Source organism: Lathyrus oleraceus, chromosome 5 (genome assembly GCF_024323335.1).
Source record: "Lathyrus oleraceus cultivar Zhongwan6 chromosome 5, CAAS_Psat_ZW6_1.0, whole genome shotgun sequence".
NCBI lineage: Eukaryota > Viridiplantae > Streptophyta > Magnoliopsida > Fabales > Fabaceae > Lathyrus > Lathyrus oleraceus.
In genome coordinates, this window is record NC_066583.1 from 102385672 (window position 1) to 102398191 (window position 12520).

A 12520-nucleotide genomic window follows, 5' to 3' on the forward strand; every position below is an offset into this window, starting at 1 on the left:
CACCACAACCGCCTATTTCTACTCCATGCATAAACAGTCCAAGAAACACCGCTCAGTTTGCCAACCACACGGGAAGGCAAGCTGAGATGAAAATGGGAACTCTCAATTTATTATATGGAAGTCCATTCACCGGAATGGACCATGAAGATCCCTTTGCTTTTCTCACAAAATTTTATGAGATAGCATTGGCGGCCGGAGTGGATCAGGCTCAGGAGCTCCCGTTGTTCAGAAGATTATTTCCCCACGCTTTGCTCGGCAAAGCAAAAGATTGGTACTTAGACCAAACACCACCCGTCATGACAGACTGGAACGTGTTAGAAGAGAAGTTCATCGAAAGATTCTTCTCCCATAACCGGTTCATGGAATCCAAGACGGCCATCTCGGTGTTTGCACAAGGAATCAATGAATCCTTAAATGAAGCGTGGGAAAGATTCAAGTCCATGCTTCGGAAATGTAAAGGGCATGGATTTGATGAATTGACTCAAATCCATATCTTCAAAAATGGACTTCAACCAAATTGCAAGACGTTGTTGGATGCTACCTCGGGTGGCTCTTTATTGTCTAAAAGTGCTGAAGAAGCTATAAATATCATAAATCGAATGGCTCTAAATGATCTTCAGAGTCAAAGTCGAGGCAACTCTTTGAAGAAGCCGGGAGTGCTTGAGCTAGGGACGAACGATGCCATCCTTGCCCAAAACAAGCTCATCTCACAACAAGTGGAACTCTTAACACAACAAATTAAAGAGTTGAGAGAACCGTATAAAGCTAAACAAATAGCTTGTTGTGAGCTTTGCAAAGGTGAGCATGACACCGGATTCTGTCCACCTCCGGGATTCGAAGATGTAAACTACATGGCAAACCAAAGGGACTACCAACCGAGACAACAACAACAACAATAACAACCTTATCAACCGCACCCTCAAAATCAACAACAACATTACCAAGGGAACCAAGGGTTCCAACCTAGGAGTAACTATTACCATAACCAAGGTTATGGAGGTGGTTCTTCTAGCCGTCAAAACCCTCCCCAAAATCCTTATCAACCTCAACAACCGTCGGTCGTAACTTCTAAGTTGGAAGACACATTGACGCAATTCATGCAAATGTCAATGGCAAATCAAAAAAGCAACGACGCGGCTATAAAAAATCTCGAGACTCAAGTTGGGCAACTTGCTAAGCAACTCGCGGAACAACAAACCGGTCCTTCCTTTTCGGCAAATACGCAAACAAATCCTAAGGAGCATTGTAAGGCGATCATGACGAGAAGTGGGAAGGAGTTGATGAGTGAGAATAACAAAAGAGTTGAGAGTGAACAAAGAGAGAAAAAGAAATAAAATGAGGAGGAAATAGTGGAGGAAAATAATGATGGTGAAGTGGGGGAGTGGAATGAGGAGGAAGAAGTTGAAAATAACGAAAAGAATGGTGAAGTTGAAAAGAAAAAAAGTGTGGAGATTGAGAAAAATAAGAGTGATGAAGAAAGAGGGGAGCCAGTAAAAAAGCCTAGATGGAGGAGTTCTAGAATTGCTAAAGGAAAGGAGGTAGTGAGCGCTACTCCAATCCAAAACCTTCCTTATCCTCATGCTCCGTCCAAAAGGGAGAATGAACGGCATTACGCCCGGTTCATGGATATTTTTAAACAACTACAAATCAACATTCCGTTTGCCGAAGCCTTGGAGCAAATGCCCAAGTATGCCAAATTCATGAAGGACATACTTACCAAAAAACGGAGGCACACGGAACCTGAGACAATCTTGCTTGATGCACGATGTAGTGCCATCATTCAAAAAACTCTCCCAAAGAAGGAATCCGATCCGGGACGAGTCGCTTTACCGGTAACCATCGGAGACACCTACACGGGTAATGGCTTGATTGACTTGGGATCTAGCATCAATTTAATTCCCCTATCCATTGTCAAAAGATTGGGAAATGTTGATATCAAACCTGCTAAGATGACTTTACAACTAGCTGATAAGTCTACCACTGCACCATATGGAGTGGCTCAAGACATGTTAGTCAAAGTTGATAAATTCTTCTTCCCGGTTGATTTCATTGTTATTGATATGGAAGAGGACGATGATGCTCCACTTATTCTTGGCCGACCATTCATGAAAACCGCGCGCATGATGATTGACGTTGACAACGGTTTGATGAAAGTAAGGGTCCAAGATGAAGAGGTAGCCTTCCATATTTTTAAAGCCAAAAAGCATTCTAATGAGAAGCATGATTCTTTCCGAATCGATGCCACCAAGGAGAAGCTAGTTAAGGTCGCAAACCAGGTTCATGTTTCTAATCCTTCCGAAAGATCTCTTATCGGAGTCTACAAAAGTTCGACCAAAAATAAAGGAAAAGAGATGGAAGCATTGTTGCATGAATTAGAGGCTTGTGGAGAACTTGTCTATCATGAAGAAACAAAGGAAGGCTTGGATATGACAAAGAAAGTGGAGGAGCCAAAACTAGAGCCAAATTTGAAGTATGTGTTCCTAGGTGATAACTGTACCAAACCAGTAATCATTAGCAGCACTTTGTCAACAAAGGAGGAGAATCAATTGATGCAGGTGCTGAGAAAGAAGGATGTTGTCAAATTAGTAGAGGCCGGGATGAATTGTTCTATCGCAGATGGTGAATGGGTGAGCGTTGTACAAATAGTTCCGAAAAAGGGTGGTATCAGATTTTATCGAAGGTTCATCAAGAACCTCTTGAAGACAACAAAGCCCTTGAGGAAGTTGCTCAACAAAATGGATCCCGGAAACTCAAACAACAAAGTGGATAGCGGAAGCTGCACAATTCCGTTGGATGCTCCTCTGTGAGCATCGCACCGTCGAGCTTAGCCGACGTTAAACAAGCGCTTGTTGGGAGGCACCCCAACATTGTAAGTATTTACTGTTTTTCTGTTGTGTTGTAGTGGGTTTCCAAGTGTTAGAACCATGCTGAATGTACCTGTAATGCTGCCTTTGAAAAGGCAATTGCTGTCATGCTCGCTTGATGCTCGCTAGGCGAGGCAGTAGCGAGCTGATTCGCTAGCTGCTCGCTAGGCGAAGCAGTAGCGAGCGCTGCGTGACAGCACTTATTTAAAATCTCAGTAGGCCACTCATTTTGGCCCAAACACAAATTTTCTGTTTTTGCAACTCTGCTGAGGCAATTTAACCGAGCACTCACCACACTCTCTCATTTTCATCTCTCTCATTAACAACTTGGCGGCTACACAGCGTGCCATGATAGATATGCACGATTCTATGCAGCGGTTACAACTGCAGGGAAGTGACCCCACCGGTGCTCATTCATTGATGACGCGTGAGCAGTTTCTGCTTAACGCTAACTGGCCTGTGGACAGGCCTGTGTATGGTGAGGGGGCGGGTGCAGGAGCGTCTTCTGGTGCTGTAGATGATGATGATGATGATGAGGCTACCGGTTCTGAAGCCGGTAGTGAGGAAGGTTTTGAGCCCTTGGAGGGTTAAGTTATTGTATTTTTCATTTTTTATGTTTATTTCTATTGTATTTTCGGATTGCTGTATTTTGATTTTGGCTTTGTACTTTTGGGGTGTTTTGTCCCCCATGAACAAATTTATATTTTGAAGTTTATATTATTATTTCTGTTTTAAATTTTGTTTGTTTTAATAAATTTTTGGTTGGTTGAGTGGCAAACCTTCTAGATTGGTTGCTCCTCAAAGAAGTATCCAATGAAGGTGTATCCGAGCTTGGATGGCAATGATAAGAATAAACAAGTGAATAAGGCTAAGGTACATGGTTACCTCCGGCTAGAATGTTAGAATGCACTTAGAACTTTACTCTTTTTTGTAATTGAGTATTGTCTTTTTGCAACATAATTGAATGAATGTTTCATCTAGGACTTAAAACCACAAATTGTGAGGAAACCTCCATTGTACACTTAAATGCTGGATTCTAATAAGTTTTGTTGATTCATTTGATTCATGCTTTGTCTTTTATTATTGTGAATATGTGGAAGCAATTAGAAATGATCAAGGCACTTGTTTTCTATCGAGCACAACCAGTTCCAAATATAACTTACCTGTGAGCAGAGAGAGTATTCGTTAACCCCTTTGAGCTTAAACAGTTGAATCTCAGCTTGAAATAAAGCGAGATTTCAAAAATCTTTTTTTTACAACCCGGAAAATCTTGATTATTGTTCTTTTGCCGTAAAAAGTTAAGAGCATTCACTTAGGGTGAGTAAGAAATCAGTTGGGGAGAACGAAAATGAGAATTGGTAAGTACCACAACTCTTGAAAAACTGAGCAAGCATAAAAAAAATAAATATATATATATATATATATATATAGAAAATATAGAAAAGAAACATCTGTTTTGTAAATATGATGTGAAAGAAAAGAACAAAAATAGAAAGAATGAAAATTAATGCTTGCTTGGAAGAAAAATAGTGAAAAACAAAAATTGAGTTGTGAAATAAGAGTTGTGAAGGTTTCAAATGAGAAATAAATGGAACGAAGTTGAGATGTGTAAATAATGTACAGTGAATGTCTCTTTTGCATCGGCAATCTCGTTTTCAATGGCCTAAGAAATGACCCTTGTTTGTTAACCTAACCAAGATTCAACCGAAAAGCCCTTAGTGATCTTCGTGCTTCCACATTACCATTTATAATTGTTAGACATTGTATGAATCGAATTGATTTCTTCATTATTTGTTAGAGAGTGAGATTATTCCCGCGGTTGCAAACGCGTAAATTCTTCAATCCTTATTCGAAGAGGAGAGATAGGGTGATTCATTCAAAATAATATTATTGTAGATAGATACATATTTCACATTACTATTAAGTTTTAGTTCTTGTGTATTATTTTATTCGAACCGTTGGAAAATTGTATCTGCTGATTCGCTTGTGTTTGAGCCGTTTTATCCGACTTCGGAGAAACCGTTTTCTTAAAGCAAATCCTCTTATCCTTCAAGGGGCATACTTTGCTTGAGGACAAGCAAGAATCTAGTTGGGGAGAGTTGTTAGATGCCCAAAAGTGCTTATTTGAGCTATCAAATGTGGGCATCTTTCACTCCTTTTCCTTGCTAAAATGTCGAAACCACCTTTGTTTCAGATGAAATGCATGGCAATGATAATCTATCTTGGTACCTTTGATTTGTGTGTTATTGTGTAGGAAGTAGGCATGAAATAATAGAAAATGAAGACACAAGAAATGTGGCAAAGGGATCAAATGAAACAAGCATTCATCAGCTGCCTCGCTAGGCGAGGGCTGTGGCGAAGGACTCGCTAGGCGAGCGTCCAGCGAGAAGCTCCAGTATTTAACAGAGGCAAACATGACCACACTCGCTAGGCGAGCTTCCAGCGAGGTGTCTGGCGAACACGTCCAGACTTGGTGAAAAGCGCAGCCAGCACTCACTCGCTAGGCGAGCCATTAGCGAGCTCCCAGCGAGCATTCCAGTAGCAAAACCTCTCAACCTCGCTGGGGCGAAGTTTGAAGCGTGTCCTTCGTTAGGCGAAGGTTTTGTTCGCTAGGCGAACATGACAGTCTGGGAAAGGCTGTTTCTCTGGGCGCAGGTGCCTCAGGTGCCTCAATTAGGGGCTCGCTAGGCGAGCCATTCTGCTCGCCTAGCGAGCATGACAACCCAGTAGCTGCTCCTATAAGTAGCAAGTGCCACTTTTGAGAGCCATACCTTATTTTTCCCTACTTTTGTACTTTTTCTAGATATTTTTACAGCATTGTTCCAAGAATCTTTTGTGACCTAGATTTCATTTCTCTTCATCTCTTAACCATCTTTTACAAAAAGAAGGTGGATTCCCATCCAATCTTGATTATTCGACTTGGATGTTGATCAACCTTCTTCCGAAACTTGCCGACCAAGCTACCATGAAAATGAGTAGCTAAGTCCTCCATTTGTCAAGGTTAGATGTAGATGATCATTAGCTTTGTGTGTAAATGTAAGGATTTTCATTTGTAAACTCTTTAATGGTGAATATATGATGAAAACTTTGTTCTTATTCAAAACTCTTTGTGTTGGTTTATGATCGAGAGATGTTTACCAACTCTTAACCTAGGTTTTCATCCAATCTTGTTTGTTAGCTAGAGATAGTAATGAATGATTTTGTTCACCATAAGGTCGAACCAAAAAGTTGTCATTTTGATAGATTGTGTTAGAGATAAACAATGGATCAAAATGGGAAAACTCACAATGTGTGTTAGAGATAAACACATTGGGAGGACTTTGTGAAATAATTTATCATCTAAAGGAGTTTATAAGTTTGTTGATCGAACATATACATGAAAAGTGATCGTTGAACCCTAACTTTGGCAATATTTCTCAACTATTCAAACCAAAACTTTTACCGCATTTTATTATATTTTTATGCAAGATACCGTGACAAACACCAAAACCCTATTGATACCTTAAGCTAAGAATTAATACAACCATCGAAAGGCGGTGATATCTTACAATCCCTGTGGATACGATAACAAAAACCCGACACTTAAAATTACATTCAACAAAGACGCGCTCGTCAAGATGAAGCAAGAGAAAGATGTGTGGGAAGAGCGTTTCCATGCTTTGAGCAAGAAGCATGAAGAGTTGCTATTGGAGTCTAAGGACAAAGATGCACTAATTGAGCTACTTGAAGACCGAGTGATGAAGAGACAGAGAGAGCCAGAGGTTTCATCTTCTAGCATGCCTCAACCTTCCGTTGCTTGGAAGAAGATTATCGACCAGCTTGTCCTCGAGAAGACTCAGATGAAGGCTTCTTTTGAGATCAAGATTCGTCGCATTCGAAGGAAGTATGCGCCTTCAGCCAGATCTTCTGACACTGTTGTTAGGGATCCTTAGGATGACTAGTCTCATTTTCTCTTGTATCTTTTATTTTGGTTTCTGAAATTGTACTAAGTGTAATCCTTCCAATTTATATAAATGAAAAGAGATTTTTTGTCATATCAAAATTATTGCAATTGTCATTTCAATTTTTATATTTGCAAATGATATAGTAAGTTCCTTGAAAATAAAAAAATAATCAAGCATTGCATTTCATGCATCATTTGCATAAGCAGGTTTTTGCTAGGTGTCTGATCAGTGTTCTTCTGTGCTTTAGCCAAGCTGACTCACCGGTACAACACTCGAGTCAATCATTCGAAGATCATGGAACACCTTGAGCAAGAGAACCGAGACTTGAAGGAGGAGATTGCCCGACTTACTGGGTTTGAGAATGATTTAGCATGTTGTGGTTTAGTCAATTTGGAAAACTCATAATGATATAGTTTTTTTGAGATCTTCGGTGACATCAAAAGACGTGGAAGACATGAGCATCTTTTTAGCGTGGAAATGATATCTTGGTAGGTCAGTGAAAATTTCATGCACCTTTTCGATAGTTTTTGTCTATATCTTTTTGTTGGTTTATTAGGATTAATACTCCATGTACCTTTTTTGAATTATCTTATTTTTTAGCTGGTGTGCCTCACACACACACATATATATATATATATATATACATATATATATATATATATATATATATATATATATATATATATATATATATATATATATATATATATATATATATATATATATATATATATATACTTTATAATAATAATATAATAACAGATGGTATATATATTAATTTCTAATATTTTGTAAAATTATAGATACGGTACAAAAAAAAACCCTCAAAATCTCTATCACTAATGTTTTGTAATATAATATGACATATTTTTCATATTGAATAATCTATAAAGGCACCAATAAATTTAAGAAACGCAAGTCTCTATAATATTTTAAAATTTAAAAAAGGATGTGGATTGACGTGGATTAGGTAATGTTTCTTTTGGGAAAGAGACATCCAAGTCCAACTATGATCAAGATTAGATTTTATCATTTCCGTCTATCTCGTAGGCGACACATTATCAAATTTAAATCAAACATCCTTATCTTCTACTATTGTTTATTATTATATTTTTTTTTGTTAAGAAAATGAAATTATTTAACAAATAGAATTACAAAAATCATTTACTTATATGTATCTTAAAATTAAAAAAATTATCCTAATACATTTTTAATTAGCATTTTCTAGGTACACGTTTTGAAAATATTTTGAAGTTAACTAATAATCAATTATTTTGGTATATTTTACCATAATTGGTAAGTATTCATGGGTTTCACATGACGTGTCGAAAAAAAAAGCAGGTGTTGTATAAAATGGCTACGTTGTTCCTATCAAAATGCATATTGCACAGTTGGCATTGTCTACAAATCATTGTTTCTCCTATCCTATCTTTGCTTATCTCTTTCTCAATATTCATTGTTTTGTGTGCATGATTATTTCAAAAACACATGATTCTCATTAATTCTCAAGGATCCATCAAAATGATTCAAAGAACTCTCCATTTTCCAAGTTTAAGAAAATTCCTTCTCCAGCCAGGTTATAATTATCTCTCTTCTTCCAAGGTGATGATCAACCTCTTTTTGTTCCCTTTTCAAATTTTATTTAATTATACCTTTTTAACATGCATATGAATTTTCATATGAATGAAATCATGTTTTTCTTCCATCATAGATAGGGGCTTACAATGGTTATACATCTCAGCCGTCACCTCTTCCGGTTCCGAGGTAACTTAATATTAATATCTTATAGAAGCTTTTTAAGAATCAATAATGTTGATTAATTGACTCATTGTTTTTGTTATAAATCTTTTCAGCGATGAAGATGAATATGCTAATGTTGATTGGGACAGTCTTGGATTTGGATTGATGCCAACTGATTTCATGTATGTGACAAAATGTGATGCGGGCCAGAGTTTTGGAGATGGGCAGATCAATCGGTATGGAAACATTGAACTTAGTCCATCAGCAGGGGTCCTAAATTATGGCCAGGTATGGTGGTGAAACCTTTTTGTTATGTCTTTTTTTAAAGTTATCATCTTGCATGCTACAATGGTAGATGAATACAAATATTTCTTAATTTATTATTTATAGAGGAAAATTACGAAACCTTCGTTTGTCAATGATCAACGTGTGTACACGTGATTAATACTTAAATTACGTGATTGATACTTAAATTATTGTTGAAAAATGATCAAGATTGTTCTAGGAGCATTGATAGGGGAATCAAATATAAAATATTTGTGTTGGGTTTGCAGACAATTTTGGCTGTCATGATTTTAAGATCGAATGGTTTGTATATTAAAATTATATATTTTTTATTTTTAAAAATCTTATCTATATTTAATCTATTTCTTTTCTTTCTCCATTTCATAAAAAATATATCATTTATATTTTTTATTTATTTCAAATAATTGTCCATTTATATTATTAATATAATATTTATAATTATTTTATCACTATTATACTTATATTCATTAATTTTTACTTTATTTAACTATTTTATTAATTACACCTTCCAATCATTATTATAAACAAATTTATTTTTTTGATATATTATGTATCTAATATATATATAGACTAGATACATTAACTATTAAACTTACTAAAAAAATTAAATTTACTTATAATAAAGATCACTAAATACATTAACTATTCAATGTACGAAAAAAAATTAAATTTACTTATAAGAAAGACCACTAGATACATTAACTATTCAATATAATAAAAAAGTTAAATTTACTTATAATAAAGATCACCGGATACATTAAGTATCCAATTTACTAAAAAAAAAAAAAATTTACTTATAATAAAGATAAGGGGGTATACATTTAATAAGAATATTTTAATAAATGATATTAATTTTTTTTATTAAAACCAATCCATCAAATCATTATCTTAAAAAACGCGTATTATTCAAATATGACACTATTTATGAAATGAGGGAGTATGATATAACCACATCGGCGACTCTGCATCGAATCAAATTTTATGCAAAATCATAAATTGGAGTTTCTCCTCGTTTAACTTAATTATAATATACTTTCTTTTGACTTTTTTTTGGTTAGATTCATTCAACCATCAATATATTTAATTTAACATTAGATTTGATACATTGATTATTTAATGAATCTACTAAATCAATTTTATTTTAGAGATCCTCTTGACTTTTTTTTAATTCATTCAACCATCAATATATTTAATTTAATAATAGGTTAAATACATTGATTCTTTAATAAATCTATTAAATCGATTTCATTTTAGAGATAAGGGAACTCACTTTTTTATTATTCTTTTTGACTAAATTTTTTTATTAAAATTCATTAGTATTAGTTTATAGCATGATTCTAAATTATTTAAAGATGGGCTCTAAAACTACTCAAATATCATAATAATTTGTTTAACAATTAATAGTTTTGTACAAAAGTAAAATTAACACCAAACACAATTATTTTTTAAATAAATTTTGTTATATTTCATTTTATTTAAATGTAGAATTTATTGATCCATGTTAGAAATTAGATTCTACATGATGCAAAATTTATCTCATTTGTGCACCATAAACATACCATCATTTATCTCATTTGTGCAAAATTCATTAATCAAGTTCATTTGTTATAAGACATTACATTGTTGAACTATGCAAACAGGGATTATTTGAAGGCACAAAAGCATACAGAAAGGAAAATGGGAAGCTGCTGCTGTTCCGTCCAGAAGAAAATGCAATTCGCATGATGATCGGCGCGGAAAGAATGTGCATGATACCTCCTTCCATTGATCAATTCGTCGATGCTTTGAAACGAACTGCGCTCGCAAATAAGCGTTGGGTAAGTAAGCGAATATCGATCCTCTAAGTATGCGAAACTAGTTTGTACTTTGTCACTAATGATTGAAGCCAAACAGGTTCCTCCGCCAGGTAAAGGATCCTTGTACCTTAGGCCACTGCTCTTAGGAAGTGGTCCGGTTCTTGGTTTGGCTCCTGCTCCTGAGTACACATTCCTCATATATGCTTCCCCGGTTCGCAACTATTTCAAGGTCAGTGAAGATTTATTAATGTTATATTACACTGTATCGGGAGGATTATCAACACTGATTAGAATGGATTATTTATTAACTTGGCAGGAAGGTTCGGCTCCGCTCAACTTGTACGTAGAAGAGGATTTTGACCGTGCTTCACGTCGCGGCACTGGAGGCGTTAAAACCATTTCCAATTATGCACCTGTATGTTCTCTTCTGTTCGTTCTATTTGGTGCATGTTTGAATCTGCTGTGAATTTAACAAAATCATGGCACTACTTGTCTTTGTCGTGTAGGTCTTGATGGCACAAAATATAGCCAAGAGTCGAGGATTTTCGGATGTTTTATACCTTGATTCGGAGAGCAAGAAAAATCTGGAGGAAGTTTCTTCTTGTAACATTTTTATTGCCAAGGTATTACTCATTTGCCGTAAATTATCGGCTATATTTGCTTGCGACGGTAAACCTGAGTTGGATTTCGATTTCGTAGGGAAAAAAGATTTCAACACCTGCTATCAACGGAACCATACTTCCAGGAATCACCAGAAAAAGTGTGATTGAAATCGCGACTGATTTGGGTTATCAGGTAAAATTACTGATACATCTTTGTGACGGAGACATGGTTATAAGACATCATGGACTTAAAACTTATGCCTTACATTGTTGTTTAGGTGGAAGAACGCGTTGTTGCGGTCGATGAATTGACCGAGGCCGATGAGGTTTTCTGTTCAGGAACTGCTGTTGGTGTTGCTCCTGTGGGGAGTATCACATACAGGAATAGAAGGTAAAATAATGTACTGGAAGAGGTGTAAGAATATCATGATTCAAATTTTTTTTGAAATTTTAGGTCTTGTATATGCAGGGTGGACTATAAAACAGGTTCTGGGTCCATTTGTAAAGAACTGTGCAAAACCATCTTAGGAATACAGACTGGTAGTATTGAAGATAAGAAGGGATGGATAGTTGAATTTGATTAAGTGTGTAGATGTGAAATGTTATCGAAATTGTAAGTGGATGTTGTTAGAAATAATTTTGTGGGATACAATGTAAGTTTTGATTTTGCTATGTTGTAAATGTGATTCATTTCATGATGTTTTAAGTCCTGCAGAACTCATAAATAATACTCCATCTATCCCAAAATAATTATCGGATGCTATTTTAGGATGCTATTTTATTTTAATTGAATCATTCTTTATAGGATGTAGGGAGTAAATAAATTGGTTGTCATCTTTAATGTCACATTGAAATAACTTGTTGAGGTAATGCTATCGATTCTAAATTGAACACATTGTATAAGAGTCCTATATTATATAAGTTAGAACCATTTTCAAAAGTTTTTCAATTTTTTATGATTTTATAAAATGTATATTTTTCATTTTGATCGGTAGAAAATCAAAACACAACATTAGGAATATTCTTATAAAACCATAAAAGCTTTAGAGTTCATTTTAAATTTAAAGATGCGCACCAAATTAATTAGGAACTTTGCTAATTAACAAATAATTAATTACTTATTTTCATTAATATTTAGGAATTATTCAGACATTTTTTTCTTTAGGATTAACAAAACAAAAACACCATGCCTATTTTCGACATACAAGGCCCATGGGCGGGCAAACTAGGCGCCCAGGTCCTTTAAATTAATTTTTTTTAAGGTTCGA

General features: G+C 35.4%; 1 protein-coding gene across 1 annotated transcript; it reads left to right on the forward strand.

Moving 5' to 3' along the window:
* The first annotated feature begins 8130 nt into the window (after window positions 1-8130).
* LOC127087963 (branched-chain-amino-acid aminotransferase 2, chloroplastic) lies at window positions 8131-12002 on the forward strand. Its single transcript, XM_051028880.1, has 10 exons — window positions 8131-8410; window positions 8520-8572; window positions 8662-8836; window positions 10495-10671; window positions 10748-10879; window positions 10967-11065; window positions 11157-11273; window positions 11350-11445; window positions 11531-11643; window positions 11722-12002. The coding sequence occupies exons 1-10, from the start codon at window positions 8297-8299 to the stop codon at window positions 11834-11836; spliced, it is 1191 nt and encodes a 396-aa protein (XP_050884837.1). The 5' UTR covers window positions 8131-8296; the 3' UTR covers window positions 11837-12002.
* The last annotated feature ends 518 nt before the right edge of the window (window positions 12003-12520 follow it).